Raw genomic sequence first — 10,295 nt, 5'->3', positions numbered from 1 at the left:
GTATATGATTTGGAAAATCAAAAGAAAACCCTTCGCAATACATATTGCGATTGGCTTGTAGGGCATCTACTCTTTCAGCTTTACCATCACATGAAATTGAAGTCGGGCTACCACAAAGCACTCGTGAGGAGGTATGAAGGTCCCTTCATCATCACACATCGAATTGGAGAAACAGCGTACCAATTATTGCTGTCTTCCAAGCTGAAAGTACATCCGGTGTTCCACGTGTTCCTGTTGAAATCGTTCAAAGAGGACACAATTGACTCTTCTCGGGCTCAAAGCGGGCGAGCTCCAGTGGCTGTACGAGTTTCATTACACCAAGAAGGTTTCTGAAATCAAGGCAGACAGGGAAAGGGTAACCATGTGCAATCTTAATCCGATGGAAAGGAGCAAGCTGGAAATATGGTAACGAACTATAGCAGTTCAAGGACATCATCAATGAGTACCACCTAGTTTCATCGGGGGCGACATCGGTTTAGGTGGGGGAGGGTGTCACGACTCCTCGAATCGGGGCTGGACGGACGTGAATCAAGGTGTAAACCAGATCGGGTCGCTGGACGGTTTCAAGGTCTGACCGGCTTTCTGGAGATTTGGGTAACTTGGAGACCAAATCTGGGCCCAAGGATCACCTAGGGAAATATGTGCAAGATCTAGGAGGAATACCTAAGAGCATGGGGCCGGGGGCACGTGCTCCAAGGCATGTATTGGCAAGAATACATGCTGGTTCATCATTAGGAGGAAAGCTGCTGCAACGAGTCTGATCAGTATTGTGGGCTTATGTCGAAGCATGGACTGAATCCGAGAAATTGGGATGCATGAAAATGTGTGCCACTGATGGAGGTACTGGCATAAGTCTTCAGAAGGCAAGGGACACGTTTTAACACGTTTTTCATAACTGAAAGATGTATGGTTAGAAAATGTGGCTGTAACGTTGTTTCCACGCATTCTCATGTTGTGGGCATTTCAGAAACTCTACAGAAGTCTGTTCAAAGTGGGAAAGGTGCCATCTAGAAGGATTTTTCGTCTTGAATTCAACAAATCTAGTTTTGTGATAATCCGAGTTTGGTTGGGGCACGAACTTGGCCGTTTCATCTGATTGTACAGAATCCTACGGGAATGGGGTTTTCCTATCTTATCTAGGATTTATCCTTATCTTGTACATGGGAAGTGGAGTTCATGAGGGACTTGTAATTGGAGGTTGCTCCTCTATAAAAAGACCCTCAAAGGGGAGGGGTTGGTATCAGGTAGAGCTGGAGAGACCAGAAGAGTTTATTGTAATCAGTTGAGTGGTTATTCAATAAAGTTCTCTTCCCCTGTATTTCTCCTTCTCCTTCGTGGTATTTTTTGATATCGTGCTTCGCTGCATTATTGTTGTTAGGCGTGACCTAAGTCATAGAGACTAGGTTCCCATGCGAGGAAGGCTGATCAGTTTCTCTTCGGTAGACCGAGCCGCACGTTGTTGGGATCCGCTCTGAGATCCCTTCGTATGTGACACTGTGCCTCTTGAACTCTTCAAGGCTTCCTCAGTTATTACCAACATGTTTAACAATTCAAGTTTGGTGCATTCAATCTTGTTAATGTGGTAAATTTACTATAAACTGCCCATATGAAGAAGGAAGAGATTGCAGGATTAAATCAGTTTGCAATTTCTTGTGGCATGTTCATGTCGAGCTTCTCAAGCTCTTCCAAGTCCTTTATCATGGTTTAAAACCATGATCATGGAGAGACTGCTCCATTGTACATCTTGGCCTTAAAGAGCCTCTTGGATACTTCAAACCGAGCTGTGCGACTCTATTCACCATACAACTCTTGCGGGTGATTCAATATGTCCATGGCAGTCTTCATGTTCTTATTACTGGCATTGTAGTTCGTTGGACATAGATGCCAATATGTAGCACCTAACTTTATTGTCATTGTCCGTCCACTTAGCATGCGTCTCACGCTGTGTAATAGTCAGACGGGCTAGTAACACCAGGGTGTCATGGTCCAGTACATACCCTAATTTCTCACAACTTAAAATAATTTTCAAGTTGCAGAGCCAATCCTTATAATTGGGTCCGTCAATCAGTTGTTCTCAAGGATGCAGGTCAAGAGATTAGAGGCCGACATTTTTATCTACAGAGAATAAAATTCTAGTTAGAATTTTGTACTTGAATATGAATTTTTATTTGTTTTAGGAACTTTTAAAACAAACATCTTCCACTATTTCTTCGAATCTCCTACACTCCTCTAGTAGAGAAATAAAAACTGCGCCTCTAGATTTCAAGTGGGGTGCTACAGTCCCACCAATTTACATGTCACCTCACCTAACAGTTATTGGTGATACATAAACGATGAGTGTACAACTCTTTGTATAATACTTCTTAAGCAAGTTGTAGCCCACTTGGTCTCCAAGTCATAAGGCCTCACCTAACAGTTATTAGTCCTATTCCTTGGTTAAGTCAGACCCACCATAATTTCCGCAGAAGTAAAGTCGTCATTAGATCATCACCTAACAGTTATTAGTCCCCAACCCTATTTTATCCCCACAACATCGCATGCCAATAAAGAGGTCCAGTTCTCTAATGCAACTTGCCTACTGTGTCCAACTGAGATAAATTAACGCCGGAAAGACCTTAGCAACTCTACTATGGTGGAAGATCTCTAGACTTAATATTAGGAAATCTAGTCTTAGTGATTCCAACTTTGAACTTTTCATAGGAGGTAATCGATCAATTGGCCAGGTAAGCAAGTGGAAGGCTCCACTTACTTAGAGAGTAAGGTCCTAATTAAGTAACCACATTTGATACTTTCCTAAACACTAATTAGATCAATTAATCAAATATGGCTAGCTCAATGTATCGTTCACTCTCGACTGATTGAGGAGCTTTTAGGTCTCGATTAGGGTTTACATCTTATGTAAATGTCATAATTGTTTTGGTCTTTTTCATATCTTATGCGAATATGAAACTCCTTTCATATGTTATGTGTTTACATCTTATGTAAATGACATATATGTTCAAGTTTACATCCTATGTAAATTTGTTTAGACCTTATTCACATCTCATGCGAATATTGTTTAACATATATATACATCTCATGCATATATCAATTTTATTTTAAGCATAAGCCTAAACAAAATTATCCTTTAATGATCATGAATTCATAATTTGATCATACCTCATGCATCTCATGCATATAATTTTCAAATCTGAAAGTTTTAATTAAATATGCGATCAACTAAAATTTTGATCATGCAAGATATGATTTCAATTATTGTAATCTTATTGTAATAAAAATTAATTATGCAAGATCTGGATTTTAAAACAAAAATCAGCATGCTGAAATCTGAAATTTCAGCACACAGAAATTTCAGCAAGCATATAAAAATTTTAGATCTAAATTAAATCATAATCAAATCTATTAATCTTAATCTAAATTTCAAAAATGCGGCTCTGATACCATTGTCAGGTTATCCCCACACGCGTTGCGACGATCGCAGTGGAAAGCACGCGTGGAGTTGTTCATCTCATGAACATCCTAGAGAACGTAGATTTTAAAAAAAATTCTGAGTTCTCTAACTCAGAAAATTATGAAATCTTAAGAAAAGATTAAAATTAAAAGACTAGATTAATTTTCAGATCTACTATTCAGAATTATAAAGACCATATCTTTATCTTTGAGCGGGTAGATTTTCACCGCTATCTGATGATCGTTGGATTTGGTTCGTTTGAAGCCGCACAAGCGTCTGGCCTCTATAGGTATCTACACGAGGTACAGATCATTCCAAGATCTTATCAGGGTGCTAGCTCTTTTGCAAAGATCACCTTTGATGGCTGATTTCCGCTCTCCTTAATCAACCCTTTGATTGCTTTGAAAGGAAGAAGAGGGCGCAACTCTTCTTTTCTTCTTTCTTGCTTACGGCTGGAGGAGGAAGAGGAAGAGGGTGGGCGGCTGAAACAAGGGATCTCCAATACTCTTAAGCCCTCATGTCCCCTCTCCTTTTATAGGCATCTAATGCCCATCTAAACAAGTAATAATTTCAATGAGAAATCACTCCTTGATTCATCCCTCCAAATTCTACCACACTCTTTACTTAATTCTTGCACACCCCTTACTTAATTCTTCTACATCCCTTACTTAAAAGAGATTGGAGAGAATCAAGGGCTCTCCTTGAGCCGTGTGGCGATCCAGGGGAAGAGGAGAAAGAGGAGGGGCGGATGCCCCTCCATGTGGCATGTGGAACCAAAGAAGAAAAGGAGGGGGATGCCCCCTCCTTCCTTTGGGCGTGAGACAAGGAGGACGCCCCTCCTTGTTTTTCTCCCTTATTATGGCCTGCATGAAGGAAGGATACTCCCTTCCTTTCATGCTAAATTTTCTAATCCAATTAGGAAACATTTGGTTCCTCTTGATTAATTGAATCCTAATCCAATTAGAACCCAATGTGTCCTCCATATTAATTTATATGAATCCTAATTCAATTAGGATCCAAATTGAACTTCATGAATTAAGTTCCTTATCTAATAAGGAGTTCTAATTGATTAAGCCTAATTGAATCAATCAAATTACAATCTAATTGCAAATCCTTCTTCTTTAACTCACTAACTCTTTAGTGGGTTAAATCAATTGTCAATCAAATAGACAATCAAGATCTATTGTGATTCTAAATCGCAATCCAACCATCGGAATGATCAAAACCTCTTATATGTGTGACTCCATAGGTTCTATTCTATTTGGTAGTGAGATATATTGTGATCTCTATCACAATATCATTGAAAACTTCTTTCAATATGTTGAAACAATTTCAACTCTTCTCTTCAGGATTCACTGATCATCAAGTGAATACATTCGAGTTTCATAATCCACTAGTGACACCTAGCATCATATAATGGCAACACAGTAGAACGGAATGGATAAACATCTAGATGTAGTTAGCGTATGATACAGTACTTCTATCGTGGATTCTGACATGACAGAGGTTATGGATAACTCGTCAAACCCCATTGTCTGTCATATGTCAAATTTATTTGACTCAAGTTCGAGATTGGAAAACTCTTTTTCCAAAACTGTCCTGACCAAGATTTTTCGAACTTAGTCTCATAAATCACATAGGATCACTCTTAATCTATCAAGATCGATAGATTCCATTTAGATGCAACCTTAATCCGATAGTGAACCTACTGCAGCCAATTTACACCATAAGAATTCTTAGGACCCATGTTTATGTGCTCGTCAAACTATAGTAAACTCACCATGATTAGCTGAGGCATCGCAGGTCTAAGTACTAGTCATACAACTGCAGCATCAAGTAAGTCACTGACGAGTGGATAGTCATCCAAGTGACTTCTTGCTTTCGTTACACTCAGTACTCTTGTTCTCTAACAAGCACTTTGCACAATTATTCTAGTGTCCTCACACTGTGGACTTAAGACTCGTCCATTAAGAAAAATTGATTTGTGCACTAATCTCATCGAATCGATCACCGTCCTTCGTGATGATCCATCGATCAGGAGCAATTTAGGAATTAAACTATCTAATGACACATATCTTAAATTCTCAACTCTTGAGAATATGTATTATTATCTTATTAATTCCTAGGATGAATCATGGATACATAACAACATGAATGAACAAAATGCCCAATTTTATTAATCAATAAAAAGGTCAAGTACAAATTTTATGTCCAGAACAATTACAATGCGTCTGCCAAATTGACTTGTAGGGCATACTTCTAACATATAATAGGCTAAAATTTGTTGCGTAAATGATACAATGACTTTTTTGCATAACCAATAATCTCCATGCATCCTTGTGTCGATTTATTTGCAAATAGATGGAGAGTTAGTGCACTATACAAAGGCCATCGGATGTGATCTTAATACATATAAGATCATAATAATTGCATTCTACATCCGGATATATGTTAACCGACACACAACATGATAATAGCTAAAGAATTGTCACCAATTATAAATCTATTATGATTAAGGATGCGTTGGTTCACAACTGGAATCAAAACTAGAATGAAGTGGATTGAAATGGAAATCGAAATGGTCATCTTCTTCGACATATTTGGTTCATTATTGGAATCAGAATTGAAATTGGAATAGAATTTGAATACTAAATGAGAGTCTAAATTAATTTACAGAAATTTGAGCTTTTCATTTTTGTCTAAAATCAAAATAAAAATAATTTTTTTATCCCATTTCTGTCAAAAATCGAAATAAAAATATTTTTTTAAATAAATAGCTGGAATGAAAGTTGACAATTTTTTTATTTGACGGCTCAAAGTAGTTATTACCGTCCCTATAGCGGCCGTTTTTCTTAGCCTGCTTCCCCATGTAGACCCAGCGCCATTCGGGACGGAGATTAGGGGCACTTTGGTCACAAAAGACTATGACATCTTCGTAAATCGGCGCCGTCTATCCCTTAGTTTGAAAAAAATCGGTCGCTTCTCACCGTCGATCGTTTTTTTTTTTTTGGTTGGTTTTGGGGGAGAGGAGGTGGTTGCACGGCAGTGAGGTGCGAAGCGAATTTCAGATCGCCGACAACCGGAATTAGGGTTTGCGAGAAGGGGAAAGATCTCTATGCCGAGGGAAGTAGAGAACCTTCTCGGATCGTTTAGATCCGATTTCCTGCGCTTCGATCTATTGGCCAGTTCACGTCGTGGCGGTTCTCGCTTCTTCCGCTAATCGCTCGAGGATTTTCTCTCTCTGACGCTGAATTCAGCGATTGAGCTCCATAGGTATGTCAGGATCTATTCTTACTGTCCTGATCTGTTTGTGCCTCCCATTTTTCTCGATTTTTGGAGTTCTCAGCGTGGATTTGAGAAAGGCGGTGTTTTCACTCGATCACAAGTGTTTTTAGTCGGGATCTATGTTTTTCATGAAAAAATCGATGTATGTCTTTCCAAAATGTTGACCTGTTCTGATTTTTTATGGTTATGTTGGTCCAATTCGGTAGAATTAGGTTGAGATGCTAGATCATATCGAGTGCGATTGATTTGAAAGTACAATCGAGACACATTCCGTAAAGGAAGTTGGAAGTTAGTCTACTAGTAGTAGAAGAAGAAGAAGAACAGAAGTAGAGGCTTTGTTTGTTGTTAGATTTGTAGTATGTTTCTAGTTGTCATGTAGTTTGTTATTAAGGCTTGTGCTTGTGCCAAAGATGTGACTTTTGAAGTGAACAGGTTTCAGAGTGGTTGGTTCTAGGTTTCCATAGTAGTACGATGGAAGCTGGCTATGGTGTTGAACTGAAGGTCGATAATGGGACTTGGGAGAAAGCTCCAGAGGTCAACAGATTCGGTTCAAATGTAAACAAGGATAACAAAGTTATTGAAAATGGTTCCAATGCTGTGCAAGCCAATGGTGTCCTGATTGAAGATCCATTAAACGAAGATGATCTTCAGACATCTGGAGCAGGGAATGAAGCCTCTGAGGCTATTTTGGAAAACAAAGTCTCGAATCTTTCAAGGTATAGGACTGTTACTTTCTTCTTTCCCTTCTTGTTTCCAGCTCTGTGAGAAGTGTAAATTGAGTGATGCAAGGTGAGGGATTATTTTTGTAGGAAACCGGATCTGATGGAGATAATCGATTGAAGAGTGTCAAGGTGCAGAAGGATCGAGATGGTCAGAATGGTGCCCAGGTCAAATCACAAAACAAAAAACCTAGCCTTTCACAGGGTCTTTCATTCCCTGCCAGAGGTACTCTTGCCAGCAGTCTGAGGAAGAGTACCACTTCTGGGAAGCAGGGGAAAGCAGATGTAAAAGGCTTGGGCTCAAATGGATCAGAAGATCCACCCTCAATTACCAATGGTTTGCTTTCATCTTTCTTCATCTGATACATTCTGATGCTCAACCTTCTTCCGGGCTTAATTCTGTGGGATGGAATGCAGGTGAGCTTCCTGCTAAGCAATCCAACTCAGCTGCCGCATGCAGTACTCGGCCATCATTGGTGAGTCTCTGAATGCAGGCTGACACACTGCTCTTTGTTAAAGAACTGCTCCAGAATCTGCATAAATGCTGTGTTTTTACCCATGGCATCCTCCTATTCTACTGACTCTTTCCAATCCTTGCTTGAAACCAGCAAGTGAAATATGGCTCAGTGGATGCAACCATCAATGGTACTTCTTCTGAAGCCATGAAGTAAGTTCTTGTCTGTTAAGCAGGCTAAACTAGTGCTTTTTCTTCAGTTCTTTCTCTCCTGGCGCTCATCAAGTCCTCTTTACTCTTTATCTTATTGCTATAATAGTAATGAAGTTTATAAAGATCTTAAACATTTGGTAACTTTAATTATGGGGCTGTAGTGTTCAATAGACATATCAGATTTGTATGAGAATATGGAATACTAAATATTTAACAACTATGATATCGGTCAAAGTCCAATGCATGATATATATGCATTCGATATGAATAAAATAGCATAATACTGCCAGTGCAGCGCATCCATTGCACGTTTCAGGCTTTATAGTTTGCCATCTCAGTTCCCTTCTATGATTGAATGACTACTACCTGACCAAACTGGTTTGACATGATAGGTAGATTACTTTCATTTGGTTTGCAAGGATTAGCACATTATAACAGGTCACATGTTGGAAATACAAGGCCCTTGAGATGCTCCTTACCAGCAAAAAAGGATGATGATGCCCACTGCATTCATATGTAGATTGATACTTTCTTATATATGTTTTAGAATTTGGTTTTCATGCTTTGTCATTTATCCAGAATTAGTGCAACTTCTTGTGCAATGGCCCAACAAAAGAGCACTAGTTCTGGTTTTAACTTCAGGTTGGATGAGCGTGCCAAGAAACGCAAGGAGGTTGGTTAATAGATTGTGTTCTTGCTTCTTTCTTGGTTTGGTCTCTCTTAGTTAGCATGTAAAGAATCGATAAATGTTGGTTTCTCAGTTTTTCTTGAAGTTAGAAGAGAAGATCCAGCAAAAGGAATTGGAAAAGACTAACTTGCAGGCAAGATCTAAGGTAATCTCCTCGTACAAATATTGAAGCTTTTCTTAATTGTTCTTCTTGAAAGCTTTTCCACGTTAACTGTTAATTGAGTTCTCTAGAAAATGTTATATTCCAGGAAAACCAGGAGGCTGAGATCAGACAACTGAGGAAAAAGCTTGACTTTTAAAGCCACACCAATGCCAAGCTTCTATCAAGAACCCGGTCCTCCAAAAGTTGAACTAAAGAAGGTAGTGGCGTAATTATTCTTTTTACCCTTCACGTTCAATTATGCATGCATGAGAAGGTGCATTTCCTATCTACATCTTAAATTTTAGCATCCTACTGATGACGTTGTGATAGCTGGGAAGTGTATTGTGGCATTTCTTTTTATAGTACTCTTTGAAATAAGTCTTGAGCTTTCTTGTATTTGCATTACGGCAATCGTAATTTGGTGGATACCTTCTATTCTTGTTTTAGATTAAGAGTTTGGTAATACCTCCTCATCTTTTTAAGATTGCTGAAACAAATCTACTAGTCCATTTTTGTTGCATCCAATATGTTTGCAACTTTGTATAGCATTTGTACCTGTTTAGTTGTCAAGAGAAATGTGTGTTACAAGAATAAGTGATATAGGGGCATCACATAGCAATCACACATGATTTCACGGGTTTCTTGACAGTGTGATATTCTGGTGCAGAGAGTGCTGATTAATGCGCTATTTCTAGTGAAACTAATGACTAAGTATTTAACAGAACAATGGAAAGAAACCTTAGGTGGCAGTCTGATTGATTTATCATAAATAAACTTGATTGTCGGTCGGAAAGGCATACATTCTAGGACTTCAAAACATATTGGTGTAAAAAGAACAGCAATGGCACATGATTCAATGAGTTTCTTGCCTTGCCCAGGGTTACCTAAGTTGCTTTGTCGCATAAGCATTTTGCAAATCAGTATGTTTTGGATCCATTTGCAGTACATTTTTATGGAGAGTTTGCAATTCTTACATTTTGTAAGGCTCTAAAGAGGAGGGTACTTAAAATTGCATGAAAGCTGCTGAGAATGGGATTCTAGAATAGTAGGAGATTTTGTGCTGTTGGGAGACAAGGAAGTGAGGGGTCACACCGGGAAACATGTGAAAGTGATATGCTTCCTGAAATCTGTCAAGCGGAATGTTTTCGAAACAAGGCATGATAGTCCTATATAAAACTCAATGGATGTATAAGCTTCAATTTTTTGCATGTTTTACTTGTCATTTTTTATTGGTCAGAGGGTTTTATTATTTTTTTCATTAACTTTTGTAATCATAATCAAAATTAGAATATATTTTTAATATTTACAAAATTTATTTTCGAATCCTACCTCTATCATATTGG

General features: G+C 38.6%; 1 protein-coding gene across 1 annotated transcript; it reads left to right on the top strand.

Moving 5' to 3' along the window:
• The first annotated feature begins 6,350 nt into the window (after nt 1–6,350).
• LOC103697580 (protein WVD2-like 4) lies at nt 6,351–9,768 on the top strand. The gene is made up of 8 exons (XM_039123164.1): nt 6,351–6,724; nt 7,169–7,451; nt 7,544–7,792; nt 7,873–7,931; nt 8,064–8,122; nt 8,702–8,795; nt 8,884–8,955; nt 9,059–9,768. Exons 2-8 carry the CDS (start codon nt 7,208–7,210, stop codon nt 9,107–9,109), a joined length of 828 nt encoding a protein of 275 aa, XP_038979092.1. The 5' UTR covers nt 6,351–6,724; nt 7,169–7,207; the 3' UTR covers nt 9,110–9,768.
• Nucleotides 9,769–10,295: the final 527 nt, after the last annotated feature.

Source organism: Phoenix dactylifera, unplaced genomic scaffold (assembly GCF_009389715.1).
Source record: "Phoenix dactylifera cultivar Barhee BC4 unplaced genomic scaffold, palm_55x_up_171113_PBpolish2nd_filt_p 002130F, whole genome shotgun sequence".
Classification (NCBI taxonomy): Eukaryota; Viridiplantae; Streptophyta; class Magnoliopsida; order Arecales; family Arecaceae; genus Phoenix; species Phoenix dactylifera.
This window is presented reverse-complemented; position numbering and strand designations above follow the sequence as displayed.

What these genes read in the sequence shown, in the direction of transcription:
- LOC103697580 (XM_039123164.1), top strand. Translation starts at nt 7,208, where the DNA reads ATGGAAGCTGGCTATGGTGTTGAACTGAAGGTCGATAATGGGACTTGG. An exon ending in CAAAGTCTCGAATCTTTCAA is followed by an intron (nt 7,452 to 7,543) that starts GGTATAGGACTG and finishes GATTATTTTTGT; the next exon opens with AGGAAACCGGATCTGATGGA. An exon ending in ACTTGCAGGCAAGATCTAAG is followed by an intron (nt 8,956 to 9,058) that starts GTAATCTCCTCG and finishes GTTATATTCCAG; the next exon opens with GAAAACCAGGAGGCTGAGAT.